This window comes from Chanos chanos, chromosome 5 (assembly GCF_902362185.1).
Source record: "Chanos chanos chromosome 5, fChaCha1.1, whole genome shotgun sequence".
Classification (NCBI taxonomy): Eukaryota; Metazoa; Chordata; class Actinopteri; order Gonorynchiformes; family Chanidae; genus Chanos; species Chanos chanos.
The window spans coordinates 25,346,679-25,364,826 of NC_044499.1; the positions used below are offsets into that span (position 1 = coordinate 25,346,679).

General features: G+C 41.1%; 2 protein-coding genes across 3 annotated transcripts; one reads left to right on the forward strand and one right to left on the reverse strand.

Moving 5' to 3' along the window:
• The first annotated feature begins 455 nt into the window (after positions 1–455).
• c8b (complement component 8, beta polypeptide) lies at positions 456–10,380 on the forward strand. Its single transcript, XM_030775865.1, has 12 exons — positions 456–587; positions 1,029–1,140; positions 2,224–2,371; positions 3,250–3,391; positions 3,706–3,838; positions 4,353–4,550; positions 6,491–6,731; positions 7,459–7,587; positions 7,951–8,114; positions 8,442–8,595; positions 8,952–9,020; positions 10,061–10,380. Exons 1-12 carry the CDS (start codon positions 526–528, stop codon positions 10,213–10,215), a joined length of 1,707 nt encoding a protein of 568 aa, XP_030631725.1. The 5' UTR covers positions 456–525; the 3' UTR covers positions 10,216–10,380.
• Positions 10,381–11,812: 1,432 nt separating this feature from the next.
• Positions 11,813–17,951, reverse strand: c8a (complement component 8, alpha polypeptide). Of its 2 annotated transcripts, XM_030775742.1 has the most exons (11): positions 17,808–17,951; positions 17,603–17,714; positions 17,092–17,236; positions 16,837–16,987; positions 16,552–16,741; positions 15,828–16,010; positions 14,901–15,141; positions 14,301–14,417; positions 12,968–13,125; positions 12,583–12,808; positions 11,813–12,172 (listed from the first exon to the last, which is right to left on the reverse strand). In XM_030775742.1, exons 1-11 carry the CDS (start codon positions 17,921–17,923, stop codon positions 12,024–12,026), a joined length of 1,788 nt encoding a protein of 595 aa, XP_030631602.1. In that variant the 5' UTR covers positions 17,924–17,951; the 3' UTR covers positions 11,813–12,023. The 2 variants fall into 2 exon arrangements, with proteins under 2 accessions (XP_030631602.1, XP_030631603.1); XM_030775743.1 differs by lacking the exon at positions 17,808–17,951 and having other exon boundaries at positions 16,837–16,988; positions 17,603–17,713.
• Between the last annotated feature and the right edge of the window lie 197 nt (positions 17,952–18,148).

An 18,148-nucleotide genomic window follows, 5' to 3' on the forward strand; every position in this document is an offset into this window, starting at 1 on the left:
TGCGCCTGCTTCTAGATCAGCTGTGAAAGGCCTGTTTTTCGACTCGATCTTCTTTAGTAGTGTCACAGAGTCGACAGTTCACAGTTCACTTTTGGACAGCAGACAAAATAAACAGCAAGCAAACGACGCTCTGAGTCAGAGATAGCGACACTAACGGGAACTCAATATCACAAAAGGCAATTAAAAGCCATGGCAACATCCCATCTTTGTATTTTTTCTCTATATTTTCATATGCACGTGCACTTGGTGACTGTAAAATGAATACCATATTCGAAAGGTAATTTAGAAACAAAGATTTGAAAGTTCGTAAACAGTTTGCATAGATCTCAGTCTCTGCTAAATCCTCAAAGCTATCGAGATGATATTCCCGTAACAGTTGAGCAAAACGCAGACTAGGGTTCAGTTCCCGAGTATCGATTTTTAGATGTTTACGCTTAGCTAATAATTTGCATGGTGTTGAAGCAGGACAAGGAAAAGATTTCCTCAGCTGAAGCTGAATTTTGTTGTCCATCATAATTCGTCAAAATGGTGTTTTGGTCTGTTGCGAAGCCTGCACTCGCCGGCGCAGTATTCTTACTTTTGATGTGGTAAGTCCGAATTTCTAAAACATTCTTTGCAATTCAGGCACCATATGACTACACTGAAATATGAATCACTGGTTAGTCAGGTAGGTAACATGATTCCCCCTCTCCCGTTGTTTTTTTTAAAGTTGTTGAAAAAAATACTTTTTGCATGCCTCCAAGTTAATTCCACGCTGAGCCAAATACATAAATGTTTAAGGTGCTTATGAATTATCCTCTTACATTTAATCTTCTTTAGGCAAAATGTGGATTTTTTTTATTCAGTTAACTGTGTGCTGGATATAAATCTGTTGTGCATTTTGTTTGGGAAATATTGCTGAAAGACTGAGGAGATTGTGAGTACATAGTGTTCTTAATGTATGCGAGAGTGCGTCTTTGCCGAGTTACTCCGGCAATTGTGTCTTAACGAACAAACTGGTTTTAATCATGAAATGTATTATCCGGTAGTGTTCCATCGGCCGTCAGCAACAGTGGGTCCCAGTCTCCTCTGCCGTCGAAAAACTGTGCGCTATCGGTTTGGACATCCTGGACACGCTGTGACCCCTGCCAGAAGAAGAGGGTGATTTACATGTTCTTTTACACATAATGGACTCATATTTTGATAAAAGGATTTTCTACACATGAAACTGCAGCTGAAGACCGCGCTGCCCTGATTCAATCCCTAATTCTTCATTGTTAATAGAACAGGAGATTAATCTATGTAATCCAATTTAAATCATATTGACTTAACATTATCACATCTTTATTTTTGCCCTATAATCCTTTCAAGGAGGCAGAAACATTCATTGATGGAGCACCTCTTTCTTCTCCTTTTTAATCAAGTGGCCAGCCACCATTCTTTACAATACTTCTCTCTTTATCTCAAGTTTTCTGAGTAAAGTAACTGAAGTAAAGTTCCTCAAATGAGCTGAAGAAGCAAGCTGAGAATAAATAGCAGTGGGACAACTGATGAGAAGAAACACAATGTGACACGATTTTGGAATTCCAAGAAGGGAGCTCTATCATTAGTCTTGGCCCAGATGATAATGAGACATACAGTATCTAATGTTAAGAAGCATTATCATTAAGTCATTCATTAATTAAATAAATCAATACCAAAGGGATTTAAAAATTTCCCTGCAGTTTTCAGAAATGTACAGGGCTGCAAATGTAGCCAGGAGTTAAAGCAGGTTGTCCAGCACTGTTTTTAAGGGTATGAGGAATGCACGGCCAGAAAGAAGCATAAACAAGAAACAAACAAACAAACAAACAAACAAACAAAATCTATTGACTGCACCAGAATACACTGTACTGTTCCTTAGCACTCTTTTTTTGGTCGAAGCTGTGTTCTCAGGATCCTATCATTATGCTGTTATTGAGCTTTTCAGCTGAAGTTATTGTGATAATTGGTTGTTTTTGTACTGTTCAGCTCTTATATTTAGAGGCAGGACTATGTTGAGCCTCTCACATGGAACCTTAACCTTTGGCTTGCCGTTCCCCATATTGAGCAAAAGGATGTGTGTTTATCTGTTGTCTAATGACAGTATCTCAGACTCAGGACTTCACACTGATACCATCAAGACCACTGAGACAAACAGAGTCATCCCTGTTTTGCTTATACCTACTTCTCTCTTTCTCTCTCCCTGTCTTTTATGCGCTCCAGTATCGTTATGCTAAGCTCCTGCAACCGGCAGAGTATGGAGGAGAGCCCTGTAATCACCAGGGCAGAGAAGAGGAGTCCTGCACTCCTCCATCTCGCTATCGTTGTGAAAGCACTCCGCTCTGCCAGGGGTTCCAGTGCACTATCACAGGTGAAGCACAGATTACTCTCTGCCTGGTCTGCAGACAGAGTTATCTCTTACATGCACACTGAAATTTAGGACCTTAGAGAGATCAGTGTGTTTCTTGTCTTACTGTGACAATAGATAGTTGTAGTAGTGGATTGATCTCAGCAAGGAAACTGGATGTACCTGAGAATTTTGAGATTCACTGTGAAGCCAATACTTACAAACTGAAAACAGTTCAGTTTTGCACATGTAAAAAGCATAGTGCAATTAACTGAACAAGATAACACAGTCCTCACTTACATGCTAGTTACAGTTACGATAACATACAAGGAACATACTGTGCACATACACATCACTGTCACAGAAATTTTGCTCTGATGACAGAAACGACCAGACACAACTCAGGGGCCGTGCTAAGGCTTCACTGTACTGGATAACTTTACATCCAGTGATGCCACACAATCCAGAGGCAGACAGGACATGATTCAGTGTATTTTAGAATAAGCATGTTTGCCTCTGTGCTCACCCAAACAAGACTATGGGCCTTACAGTGTGGAGGTCACTGAATGGAGGGTTAGTTATGGAGAGAGTAATGGCTTATTTTCCTGCCTGTTTCATGTCAGTCTGTTGTGTGTAAGTGTATAACGGTTTGTTTGGCTGCCTGTTTTATGTCAGTCCGTTGTGTGTAAGTGTGTAATGGTTTGTTTGGCTGCCTATTTTATGTCAGTTGGCTGTGTGTAATTGTGTAACAGTTTGTTTGGCTGTCTGCTTTGTGTTAGTCAGTTCTGTGAGAGTGAGAAACAGTTTGTGTGGCTGCCTGTCATGTGTCAGTCCATTGTGTGTAAGCAAGTGACTGGATGCAGAATGAGTAACGGTTTGCTTGTTTGGTTTATTTTCCTCAGGCCGCTGTGTGTTGCAGGCCCTCCGATGTAACGGTGATGATGACTGCGGTGATGGTTCTGACGAACGCAACTGTGACAAAGTTTTCAGAGCTTGTCCACACACAACTGAGGAATACTGGGGAATAGAAAACCTCGGCAAAGGGTGCGTGTGTTAGTAGAGTAACCCACATTACAGTGAGGTCAAAATATGAGTCATACATGTTACTATGTAAGCAGATGTGTTAACAGAATATGCATTACACTGTACCCAATGCAGGCGAAACCGACATTTAATCCTGCTAAAGTGACTATTCCTTACAGCTTTGGGTCCTTAGACAGACTGACAGATACTCTGCTTTCTGCTTTTCATGAATGAAGTAGTTTATTCTTCTGTCTGTGCCACCAGAGTGGTACAGTAAGAACACAAGAGGTCTGATACAGTTTCTTCATTCCTCATCACCTCTGCCTGTCTCTCAGGATCAACATTCTTAACAGTAACCTTGAGGGCGTTGTACTGGACAACCGATACTATGCTGGCGGCTGTGCACCCCACTTCTTTCAGGACATACGCTACAGAAAGCCCTATAATGTACAGCACTACACTATAGAGGTACTAAACTTCACGTTTTATCATTATAAACACATACATGTTTATAAACATTAAACATGTTGAGAGTTTGACAGCATCCCAGCCCTAATTCACAGGACATATAAATCTTTGGGGTGTGACTTTTTTTAAGACCATGAATAGGACTTCTCAGGATTTCTGAAGATAACTGGGGCTAGAAGCCAGGACTATCTAATGAAAATGTTCTGTAGCTGTACTCCTTTAGCTTTCATGTCTTGTCTCAGAGCTATGTAACTGGCCCTGTCAGTGGAAATCTGCCCCCCTTCTGATAAAAAGAAACTCTTGCATATAAACGCTTAACTGGGTAGCAGCCAGTCCATTTCAGAGATGCATTAAGGTCTAGGTGTGTTGGTGCCAGGTGACCAAGTTGCCAGGCAAATCAGTTGTGGCTGGTATATTGAAATTAGACTTCATAGCATAACAAATTACCAGAGTGAATGCGCATCAGATTTTTTAAAAACAATTTAAGCAGTCTGTTACCCCTTAATCTCCACAGACTAAAGGCTCATATGACTTCAAGGGAGAGTCTTTTGCTTCGTACAGTGATTTGATGCACAACACTATGACTGCAACCATGTCCCAGACTAGTGTCTCCTTCAGCATTGGCATTCCTGGTGTCCTCGGTCTCGGCTTCAACTATGCCGATTCCAAGTACAAGAAGACAGCCAAGGGCCTTCGGCGTTATTCAGGGAAGGTAAGGCATATGCTTGTGGTATTTTACAGAACAATGTTAGGTGGCACTGATAGATACGGTAGTGTGAACGTAGCCAGAGTTCAGTGTCAGTGATGATGCACCCTCAGCATTGCTGGCGAAGCTCATTGATATGGTCGCAGACATGTTCCACTGCTTACCTTGTGATTGGTCAGTATTTCAGTGTTTTGGTCAGGAATTCTATATTTGTGTAATATTTTTTTATCATTATGAAATTTTAACCCTTGCTTCATTTGAATGCTCCCTTTCATTTTGAAATAGTCCCTTTACCAAAGCTGAGAGAGAGAGAGAGAGAGAGAGTGAGTATGTGTGTGTGTTAATTTAAGGTCTCAAAATGGGCAGAGGTAGTTTGTGTTACTTATTGTATGTATTATGTTTGCAATGTCATTGATTAGATCTTAATAACACATATGAATGTAAACACAAGCATGGGCACAACAAACTGAGATAGACAAAAGGCAAATTTTAATTTGTAAAGATCCCTTCTATGTCGCCTGTGGACTCTCGTACGTTGTCTGTTTGACTGGTTACAGAGAGCAGTGACAAAAAGAGTGTAAGGACTAGAGAGGCCTTATTGAGACTAGGGCTGGGTGATATGGACCAAAAATTAAAGATCTCAGTATTTTTAGACCGAATGGCGATACATGAGATATATTTCGGTATTTTCTACTAAGTGGACTAAATGTTCAGTTGTCAAAGCCACATGTGAGATGTCACAAGCACTTTTATTAAAACAGACTGTGATCAAAATAAAAAGCAAAGGCAGGTTTTCCTCCCCTGTTTGAAAATATACAGCTGCAAAACATATAAATGAAAAATTATATAAAATAAATAGGTTATATTGGCCTATCTCTGAGAATGCTCCTTCAGTTGTTTTCAACAACAGTAACAGACTGATTAAAATACCGTACAATTACAGGTTTTCTTCCTCTGCTTAACAAAATACATTATATGATATAGAAACTCTGAGATGCTACCCTTTTGCACTATTCATTTATATATTACATATACTGAGCACATGAATTAATGAACATTAGCTACAGTTAAATCAACACAACTTCAGTGTTTAAAGTTCTTAAAACATACTTATTTAGAAGTAGTTTTGATTAATTATGAATTAGCAGTTTGAAGAAAACATACAAAGGTTGATTCTTTTGGTTACCACAAAGCGTATTTGATTTTCCTCAGACTCTGTAAACGTGGTTCTGCATGTTAGTTTCTTCTGATGGTGTTTTCTTCAGTTTTGTAACAAGAAACTCGCAATGCACAGTTACATTGTCGACAGAATTTGATGTGTTTCCTGTGAAAATGGGTCACAGAAGAGAATTTGTAAATAGGAGAGAACTTCCACTTGGAGAACTTCCTGTTTCATAGGGGCGCTCACGAGACAGTCCAGAATGAATAGGGGCCTATGGATCTCTACCCCCAAAATTGTAGCTTTCACGGGATAAGCTGGGATGGATCGGGCACTTACAGTGGACAGGCTCTATGTAGATGGGCTGTGGGTCACCAGATGCACCCGTTCCAGATTTCATACTACAGGTGTTGTGCGCAGACGCAGAGGAAGAGTGGGGGCAGGGTTGCGAGAGGAGAGATGTAAACATTAGCACGGCTTTACGGAAGAAACGGGTTACTTAATGCAACATTAAATTATATTGATATAAATGGTACTGTCTCATCCTATATCTTGTTTTAGAATATATCGATATACCTTAAAAAGTTGATATACCACCTAGCCCTACCTGGGACATACAACCACTGGTACTGTCTAAAAGAAAAAAAAAAGAACACAAGTAGGGGAAAGGTGCATCAGGAAAGGTAAGTGAAAAGATTGAAAAAAAAAAACAGAAAACAAAAAAACCCCCAAAGCCCAGTAAGTAAATCACTGCTTATTTATTAACCTTACTGCTTATGCCTTTTAGGAATACAGCTTTGTCCGCACGCGCTTGCAGCTTGAGTTAGCCAAGTATGCCCTGAAGGCCATGGATCTGATGCTTCATCCGGAGTTCCTGTCCCGGCTGCGAGCCCTACCGCTGGAGTACACGTACGGGGAATACCGGCAGATCTATGTGGATTATGGCACACATTACATCACAGAGGCCACTCTCGGCGGTGATCTAGAGCATACCATCGTCCTCAATAGTGAGAAACTGAAGAAATCAGGTGAGGATAAAACGCTGGCGTGTACAGAGGCCCTACAGTATCTGCAGGTCTTCTTCCTAAGCTCTGATGGTTGTTATGTATAATACTGTGCTGCTGCAATAGGAGAGATTTGACAGGAATGAGGGAACAACACCCATATTAGATGTGTGCAGCAGGGCCACCATTAAGAAAATAGTTTGTGGTTATTTACCTACTTTTAAAGAAAGGCTTTAAAAATTAGAGTTAGACATTTCAGAACAAGCCAAGTATAGTTTAGGTAGGGCACGGCATCTCTGTTTTTCTGTTACTCTTGGCAAGTGTGCAATTTGGAGACACACGTGAAGTGAGACCAACTGCTCCCTCTGTCGTCCTGCTCTGTCCATATTACAGTCACACACGGCAGGCAATTTTGGTTAGTGTGGTTGGCTCTGACATCTGAGAAACTTCAGATTTCGATGGTGGAAATAGAGACTTCATTATCAAAATGGATTAGTGAGTTGTAATTTTAAGTAGAATGTTTGATAAGTATCACCATGTTGCTATTTCAGTTTATGACATAGTCCTAATCAGTCCAACAGTTGCACTGAACTCACCTGTTGACCAGCATTGGCAGCTTCTTGCCAACAGGTGTGGTTCATCCAGTTAAGGAGAATACAACACAAGACTATGTTGGGCTAAAAGATCCCTGTTCAGGTCTGTCGAATATGTGGTCAGTGCTGTCTCTCATGTGTCTCTCTTCTCTCTGTAGACTACTCTCTCAGTGATGCTAAGAACTGCTTTGAGTTTGGGCTAAAGGTGAGTTTCAGTGTAGCCAAGGTGCCAATTTCAGCTGGAGTCTCTGGAGGACGCTGCTCTGGACTACTGAAGGAGGTTGGAGGTGAGGATATGCTGGCTGCAACTTTCTTTTTTTGTCAAGAATGTCACAGGTCACGTGATCTGTATACCCAGGGATATTTTGCTAGCTCTCTCACTCACACATGTACATACACTATAATGCAAAGGATAAGGTAAAAGTATAGAACATGTAAAAAAACAAACAATCAACAACAAACCTCCCAATAACTAACGACTTTGATCTGACCATATCTTTGGATGCCGTGCAATTCAGACATAGTTGTAGGTTTTTTAAGGTGAAGCCTCTTATGTATATGCATATGATGTAAAATAGATCCATTGTCCATTAACGTCAACTTCATCGTTCCATAATCACTCTTTCCTCTGCTTATCTTGTGTTGTGAAGATACCTTAAGCAAAGAATCACTAGTGGAAGACTTTTTTGCCCTGGTGAGAGGTGGCGACAGTGAGACCGTCACTCGTCTGGCTGCTAAAGGTCTTCCCACGCCCGAAATTATCCAGCTGTGGGGAGATGCAGTGCAGTACAACCCTGATATCATCCGCAGCAAAGTGGGCTATCCTTTGACTCAGTTCACTCTTTGTTTTTTTCTGTTTTTGACCTTTTGATCTCTATCTTCTCTCTGTTGATCAAACTTAAGTTCAGTGAGCTTTTGTATCACACTCTCGTTTTTCTGCTGCTCAGATGTCCTGTTTTGTAGTTATGTTTCTGTGAGTGATTCACACCAGGCCTCTTGGCAGTAGTGTTGCTGTTTTGTTGGCTGTGCTTAGTTTAAGGCTGGTGCTTGTGTGGTAAAAACAGAAGAAAAGACAGAAGACTCATAATGGTATCACGATAACTGCAGAGTTATGATCGGTGTTGTGTGTGTGTCAAGACAGATGGCACCACTGTACACCCTGGTGACCTCTCGGGACTTTGTCAGTGCCAACACCCTACAGAGGAACCTGAAGAGAGCCCTAAATGAGTACCTGGCAGAGGCAAGCTCCTGCCGATGTACCCCCTGTCTCAACAACGGTCTGGCTGTTCTCAAAGGCAAGGCTCACTCATGCACAATGTCCAACCAAACACATTCTTGCCATACACAGACAATAATCAACACAACACACTGTAGTCATACACACACTATGTTCAGCTAAGGTGTACTCCAGGAATCAGCACATCCAAAGAGTTAGACAGCATTTTCTCTGACAATAATACAATCTTGTATCTTAACACGTACGGCACTCTCCGTCTGCAGAGGCATGTTCCTGAAGGGCTTTTTTCCCCATATGTTTTAATAGCACTGATTTATGAGCTATCCTACTATTCAGCTGTGGTGGTAATAGTAGTGACCGAACATGTGGTAGTGTAATGGTGATTTTCCTCTCTGTTTTTTTTTTTCCCACCAGGATACAGATGTGAATGTGTGTGTCCATCTGGCTACAGTGGCCTGAGCTGTGAAAAAACACAAAGACCAGGTTGGTGTATGTTTATAATTGCATTTTTTCCCCTTTCACCAGACCCATGTGATGTTAATCAGAGACCAGTCATATGTGGGACTTACATAGTGCTTATGGCTTTGGTTTGCATTGTGGAATAAATTGCTTCATTTTTAATTCTAATCCTACAGTGAAAAACTAACTCTGTGCATTTTGTTCCTTAAAGAAGAAAATAATATTTCAATTTGACTAGAGCAACATGCACCTAGTTAACTTAAAATTACAATCCTATTGACACAGTATGTCAGTTAAACAGTAGTGAAGAACAAAGATGTAAAAGATAGAGAATAGGGAGGACAAGCATGAGTTTTCTCATCCATTTTACTCATATTTATTTATTTATTTTTCTTCCAATCTGCACAGCCCAATACACTGGAATGACATTTTAAGTAACCACTTCACATGGCAGCTGGTTCAGGGGAGTAAGCCTGGCACATCCTTACTCTGAGTCTTTTAAAGCCTTCAACAGCATCTTTTCACCCTATAAGCTATAAATCATTATCAATGATGCCCACTCATACAGCCTGAGAAGGAGCTTGACTGAACTACCTGACCAAGGAAACATAGTGAACTGTGGTCCTTTTGGCATCCTTGTCACAGTTTTGTGTCAGGGCCATATCTTACGTATGGGACAGTGGTACACTGCCAACAGTGACTTAATTTAGTGTGCTACATGAGGTCATGAAGACAGCTTTTGGTGACATTTTGGAAAAAAAACAATAGGGAAGGAAGGGTCAACAGTGACCGTGTATTGTCGTAATCTGACTGATTTGCTCGTTAAATTTGAGACTTGTATAACGTGATGGTTCAGGGTATACTGACAGGAAGCAGCATGCACCTTCACCCTCTGAGTATCTGGTTACACATTATAAAACACGCACACACAAAATAATAATAATAATAATTTTACTTTAAATGTTAAACTACAGAATAAATTTAGAGACAAACGAATGATGAGGCAAACAGTATGGTAAAAGAGGTAGAACATCATGTCTTGACTGATTGTTGATTCCTTGCAGGAATAGCAATAGATGGGAACTGGAGCTGCTGGTCCGAGTGGTCAGCGTGCAGTGGGCAGAGCAAGCGACGAACACGGGAGTGTAATAATCCAGCACCGACGGATGGCGGAGCCACGTGCCAGGGACCTCATGAAGAAACAACAGATTGTTTTTGATGTTAACCAACCAGTTGACTGCAGACCAAAACAAAATGTTCCCTTTGTTAAAATGAACCTGACTTTGACTGTGTCAGCTAAACGGTTTTGCTGGCTCTCCGTGATAGTGAGACTCATGTTTATGCCATTGGTACATAAATAAACAGGACACTACTGTTTTATGAAGAAAGTGAGTCATGTCATGATTAAAAAAATAATCATCAGTATGTCTACCATTCCTCTGACATTATCTTTCTGTGTAAGTGTCAGTGCCAGTTTTCAGTAGTGTTTTAATACTCCTGCAAGGTTTTGATTGGGTTGTTTGTGAAAGGCATAAAAAAACCACCATTTCTTCAACCAATAAGCCACAAACTTATTTTAAAATACATATTAGTGTTACATTAAGGAGATTTCGAGATGTTTTTATTTAAACCTGATATCCCAGTGTTCAGTATGAATCTAATAAACTGACTTCAGGTAACAACAGGTATCAGCTAAAATAAAGGAAACACTAAAGTAAATGCAAAATGGAATGGATATTGAAAGCAGGAGGTATCACACAGGCTAAGTAAGAAATTACCATCCCCCCTGTGTTTAGGGTCATGTTTAAAAATCCTGGGTAGGTGACTGGGCCCCTATGGCTGTGGGAATAGTTCCCACTGATTTTTGTAGAGGGGATAATCGTTTTGGACAGGAGCTGCAGTCATAAAGGCCACTCAACTTGATCTTTACATGTTGAAGGTCAACTAAGGCTGTGTTTGCATTGACGTCTGAGAGAAAGACACCACTGACCTGAATCAAATGTGACTTTAAACACAAAGTCCTGAATTGCAATGTCTATGCATTGGTCTGAGGGAAAACAAGCACCTCTGCTGCCTGACTACAACGGTCAGTCTCAGATAATACTCACAGAAAATGTTTAGAACATTCCATTGAGAACTTGAGAGAGATATTGTCCAAATATTTGAACCACATATTACACATATTAAAACAAATATTTAAAAGTGCAGTTCTGCAGAGCACACTGAGAAGAAGGAGAGGTTCTTTATTAGTCACACACACTAGCAATGAGCAGTGAAATGTGGTCTCTGCATTTAACCCATCTAACATCAGTGAGCACAGGAGCTAGGAGCAGTGGGCAGCCACACAGGTGTCAAGGGACCAACTCCAGTTCTTTTTGCCAGTGCCTTGGTCAGGGTCACAGACAGTATTAATCTTAGCCTAGCATACTTGTCTTTGATGGTGGGAGGAAACCCAAGTGAAACCCTTTCAGGTCCTTTCTATGTGGACTATTTGCAAACTCCACACAGAAAGGACCAGGGCCGGCCGGGATTCGAACCCAGGGTGCTGTGAGGCAACAGTGCTAACCACTGAGCCACCGTGAGGTCTACTGAGCAGTGAATAAGGACTTACAGATAGATGAGGCATTAAGTCCTCTGAACAGATTGACTACATTTTGATGTTCTCCCCCCACTTTCACAGTTTTAGAAATGGTAGAACGTTTTCATTTATTCTGAACTTTAAGATCATTTTGCAAATTGCAATGCCAAATATTTCTGAAGTAGATACACATCACATGCAACATCACCTTACAAAGAAAAAACAGATTCAACCTTAATTCACTCTGTTTCCCAGTTTAATAAAAACAAGTAACGCACAGCAGTAGGAAAAAGCTGATAAACCTAAAAGTTTAACAGCTTCTTTTACACTCTGTAGCGTAGTAACCTAGTCTGTGTGTTGTAAATCGACTGTTATTTTCACTGCTGGTGGCATAGGGTTGACATGTCCACTGTGGTCCATGTAGCACGGATTGCGGTGACTGACTGGAATCAGCAGTGTTGTGTCTGTTCAGAGCTCCCCTGGCAGGGAACCCCATTATTTTCTGGTGCTGGGTTGTTGCATTGTCTTTGACGTGTCTTTTTCCCAGAAACACAGGAGGACCAGCTGCCCCAGCAGCTCCAGGCCCCATCAGAAGAAACTGTCAGGAGACAAGGTTCAGACATCACCCTCATGCTCTGTTAAGGATTGTTTCATTGGCTTCTCTCAAGCACTCCCTCAAGGCTTCCAACACTGCTATTGTTTGGCCAGATTAAAGCTGACAATCATGTACATGTGTATGATGTATACTGTACATGATTGAGACTTAATTATTATTGATTGCCAAAACAACAAAACTTTGGGCTTATCGCTGGAGGTGACAGACCAGTAATCTAAACTAGCAATAGACCAGTAATAGACTAGTAGAACAGTAATCTAAATAATTAGAACCACTATAATGATAAGCATTTTCATTATAGCAGCATATAATGCATGATTACATATAAATGGAGTAAAGATGTTGACCAAGTTCAGCACAGGGTGGCAGGTGAGTTTGTCTTTTTTGGTCACCTTGTCTTGCGGTCTCCTCACAGGCTAAGCCGTAAAAGCCCTCTTTACACAGGCACTTGCAGGCAGTCTGGCTGAGCACTGGTATTCCACCGTGCTTGCATGGGGCACATCGGCAGGAGCTGAATTCATGGAGGTATTCCTCCCAGGCTGTCTTCAGGTTGGGCAGCCTGGTTCCTGCCACCTCTGCCACTGTGCTCATACGCACCAGCTCATAGATTGGCAGCATCTGGCATGTACAGCACAGAGCAGATTGTATATCTGATATACAACTGTCTAGATTTAAACTGCATATGTGCTGTGAGTTAACACTTGTGTTAGTGTATAGTGTACAGCATGCTTATATATGGCTCCATAATTTTTTCCTGGGCATGACTGTATCTCTTACTTCAAAGTCTATGATGACGGGGTTGTATTTCAGAGAGACCCCCCACTTTCTGAAACTCTCAGCGTTGTTGATATCTTGCGCTCCACTGGTGCCAGCTGGGTTTCCCCCCTCAACTATGGCAATCTTGTCATAAATATAGCTGTCAGATTCAGTGTTGCCTGGAGAGAAAGAGATTAATTCCACAAAAAAAAGAAGACATTTACTTACTTAAAATGCACTGTGAAACTTATGGAGGTGCCGTTTTATAGTGCAGAGGTGCATGCTACACCTGGGATTCATGATGTGAGTCCCACCTGTTCTACATATGCTGATTATGGCCAAGAACCCAAAGGAACATCATTGGCTACATACCTGTGGTCAGTGGTGTCAACACAAATTGTAGTACTCTTTGTTACCCAGCACTTTTTGTTGGTGGGGCACTGTAATTGTGGTTGAAGTTAATTTAAAAACACCTTCCTTCAAATGCTGCTAGAACAACACAGCCCATGCTATAACTCAAGATCTCCCGAACCTCATGAATTTGAGAAGCATTTGGTTCCCCAGTATTAAAGCACGGACCACTGGGTTGCAGAACAGTTTCTATCACCACACCATATACACTACGAGCACTGACCGACTCTTCAAGCACCTGCACTTTCCATCACGTACACTCAACTGCCACACACTCACCAGTCATTATCTCCATGACAATCTGCTTTTGCCTGTTACACTGTATGCTGTTTTCTTTATATTTGATTAATTTACTGGAATAAAAAAAAAAGAGTTTTAAGTCAGTCAACCAAAATAAACATCTACAGGTCCCTCAAAAACATCTGAACCTAGATTGGGACAGAGGAGGCTTGGTTTGGAATTGGAGGGATCCTTGATTTCATGTGGCTGTTTTTGCATTCATCAAGTCCTGTTTTTTTTAATTGATGTCAAAAATATCAAGAGGTCCAGGAGGTTCCATAACATTTTCACTAAATTCTGTTCACTGCGCCAGCAAGCCAGCTCTCAGTCATATACAGTTCCATCACTACAATAGTGGACCCAAGCTTTCCTCAACATCAGCCCAGAAATGATAAAATGACCACAAAATTCTTCAGGAAAGTACTTCAGAGACAACTGAAAACAGCCGAATGATTATTTGCTACCTTTTTAAAATTCACATTATAATTTCAGAAAACTTTTGAGTATTAGCGCTCCGTATTTTAACAATTTTAAGTTAATTTACACTTCTCCTGGTTTACCTTTACCTACACACACACACACACACACACAAACACACAGTGCTTATTGAGCATTAGCATATGAAAAATGCATAAACGTATTATAAAGCATAAGAGATACATACTCCCATCAAAGGTTGCAGACTTTTTGCAGCTGTCCAATTTGCCCGTTAATTTAACATCACTGATGCTTAGACCCAAAGATACTCCAAAGCATCCGCCGGCTTCCCTTGCATTAATGTCTGAGAGACATGAGAGGGATCTCAGTTAAGTTTGTCATCTTCATTTCACATTCAAACTGCATTTATACAATTGTACAAGTAATGCACTCTTGACAGTACAGTACAAGTAATTTATGTATTGCACATGCTCATTCAAATAACTTGACACAACAGAATGAAACAAGTTATTATACACAAGAATTGCAGTGATATAATTACTGCTTCCCAGACACACAACTGCTGATGCATCTGACCTGCTGTTCTTCACAAAATGTTTTGTTCATAGATGTTACTTTAATCTGGTATACTGCTGTGAAAACTAATTGCAGGCCCTGACTAGGAGCACATATTTACTAGGACAGTTTAGCATTGCATGTCTATTTGAGGAGCAATACTAACACACAGTGTATAGCCACATAGGCAATATTTTCATGACACAATTAGTTTGAAAAATTAGTAGCGTTACGCATTCCGTGGTTATATTAAAAGGGAAATAAAAGTTACTGGATTCTCCCATTTTCTTCTTGTTGACCACCAGTATGTACTCCAGTTGCCCTCCCATGGTTCCCTGGGTGATGTAATGGGTGCCATACTGGTTGATGAAGCGGGCATAGCTGCCAAAGTCATACTGCTCAGGCAGGTCCATCAGCGACTGGTAAAACTCGTCATGCAACATCAGGTCACTGCTCCGCATCTTAAACTGGGCCGTCTGAACAGTGGACACCAGTCTGACAAACTGTAGCCCCTGACAGCGCAAGAGCAAGAGAGAGAGAGAGAGTGAGAATGATAGAATGAGAGAGAGAGAGAGAGAGAGAGAGAGAGAGAGAATGTTCCGGAGAGCAAGTAGACTACACCCTTCACAGTGATACAGACATGATGCAGAAACTGCCTGTTCTCTTTGCAGTCAAAACTCAATGTATGTCTATGTACATATATCCACACTGCATGGCATATGTAGCATGTGCTGTTCTGATGTGTAAAGTGGCTAGGTCAATAAAGTTAACCTTCACTTAAATTTGTTTACTGCTGATAGATCCATAAACATTTTATTGCTTAACACGTTCCTAATTAGTATTCATTAAAACTCTGCTGCATCTGATAATCACTAGTGTCTCAGTGCAGAAATAAAATACACTCACTGGCAGTCATAGTTACACTCTTGGCAATACAGTTCAGATACCTGGGCGGTATTCCAAGTACATGGTTTAGTGACTAATCTGGATAAATTAACTCAGAGTAAGTAGTAAGCCTCCTAATAGAAGAGCCCTATGGACTTCATTCTCCTAGCAAAACAAAACCATAGGAATCTTCTGTTAGAAGGTTTATTACTTACTTGGGTTAGTCAGTAGACCGTGTATTTGGAATACCCCCTGATGTGAACATTGATTCAAATAACTTGACACATCCCTGGACAGTGACATACTGCTTTACCTCACTGGTGTGTTGCGTTAGGTTTGTAAGGGCCTTGGATTCCTGGCTCCCTGAGACACCAGCCTCCAAGAAAGAAATCCCAAGGGTTACACCAAATTTGGAAGATTTTTCAGTCTGTTTGGCTCTCAGCAAACTAACAGCATCGTTGTATTGTTCTATACTTCCATCAGACTGCGCTTGTGCCTGGTTTAATGAGGAAAAAAAAAACGTTTGCACAGTATAGACCAGCTACTGAACGCTGAACTGGTAAAAAGCAATGGCATGTAACTAGCATCTTTTGAAGTTTGGCTCTACTGGCTCCACTTACAAGACTGAACCATAAAATTTCAGTGAACTGTATTACAAACAGAACAGATTTACAGCCATAGTATAGGTCTACACGGGTATTTTAGGGTTAATTCCTGTTGAATTACATTTTAAAAATGATGTATATGTTTTCTTAAATGTTATTATTATTATTATCATTGTTGTTATTATTATCGTTAATATTATCAACTTACACGGCTCGACAAATCGGTTGATAAAAAAGCGAGTAATTGTTTTACATTCCAGGGTCATAGGGTTATAATATAAACTATAGCAGCAATGATTAAATGGACTTCTAATAATAGTCTAGTCTAGTTAAATGTAGTTATTTTTAACTGGAATTAATCAGCATTGGTAAATTAGATTCATTCATTGACTATAGTAATATCTATAGTAATTAACAGTGGCGTGTACAAACCATGAAGCGATATGAAAGGAAGTTGTAAGGTTTCCGGTAATACTTCTCGTCGTCGCTGTAATAGAGATTCTCGCAGTAGGCATCGTACGTCAGCTTTCTCCACTCTCCGTTGTACACATACTCACATGGTCCTCCATAGTATTCAGGATCCAGGGTGTTCGACACATAACTGCCCGTCAAGGCGTTATAGCTGGAAAGACAGTCCAACCAACGAAGCCGTCAGTGAAACTACATCCGTAGGCTGTGCACAAATTTCACTGTGTTTATGATTGTCAATGAGCGCACCCCTGAGTGGCGCGTGTCGCGCCTGGAACCGGAAAGAGACCGTTGCATTTGTCGTCTCTGACACCTGTGTCTCCCTCACATTCGTCCTCATCACTGAAAGATCCACAATCGTTATCTCCGTTACAGACAAGATGCTTGTCAATGCAGCGCCCTGTACACACACAATGAGGTAACAGTAACACATCTGGACTGGAAAAGATGTGTGAATCAGTGACTGGTGGGGAAAAAGTGTTATGAGAGCAGAGAGAGAAATACCCGTTTCCTTGCATCTGACCATTTCTCCACAGTGGTTTTCTGGAACACACACTCCGCCTGGTGGGCACAACCTCTCATCCCACTGACTCTGCACACAAGCTGCCCCTCCAAACTGGGACAACTTCTCCGTGTACTGGAACCGAAGCTAAAACACAGGGTCTATATCGGTTAGACTCGCTAAGCACATTTTTGTCACTGTACGGAGAACACAAGCTCCTCTCAGTCAGAGAAGACAACAACTACTGTCTAAAATAATAAATCCTTTGTGGATAACCACTGCCTTCGTAGCAATTTCATCTTCACACTGAAACATGATGTGAGGATACAAAACTGTAACGGATTTATTTTGTTTCGCTACCAGAGATCTCCCAGAAATTCTACTTAAAGTCAAATGAATGGACCGCAAGTTCACAAGTATTTATGGTTCACTGTTGACAGATGATACACAACGCATTCTGTCAACGTATGTTCCATACTCCTGCCATAATAACAAAAAGCAACATGCCCATACTGATTTGCTTCTGCAAGGACCGCACGGTGTCCATGCCGACCAGGCCTTCAGTTTACAGTCAATGGGTACTGGAGTGTCAACGCCTCTGGTCTTCCGCAAGGAGCCATTAGACCTTGGAAACACACCAAAAAGTGTCAGTCTGACCATCAGTAAAGCTGAAAGGAGATGAGGGTGGGAGAAAGGGTATATATAAAAGAGGACTTACCACTGTCCAGCATAGTTCCAGTCTTTGGTCAGCTTGGTACTGACTTGGTGGTTAAGACCAAAAAGCAAAATAAAAAAGGTCCAAATGGCAAAGTAAGCACATATATAAGCCTTCATGCCTGAGATGCTTTCTTTGTGATGAGCCCGTAAAGTGAGGGCTGCACTAGCTGGCACTCATCAATACGGGACGAGCGAGTGAATGATTAATTGAGGGTAAACAGTTGCAACTACGAGGATATGTTTACATGTTAAGTCCAAAATACAGAAGAACGCCTGACTATTGATCGCGTAGGCTTTGGTGCAAAACAGCGTCACAAAATATTTAGGCTCAGCGTTTTCCTG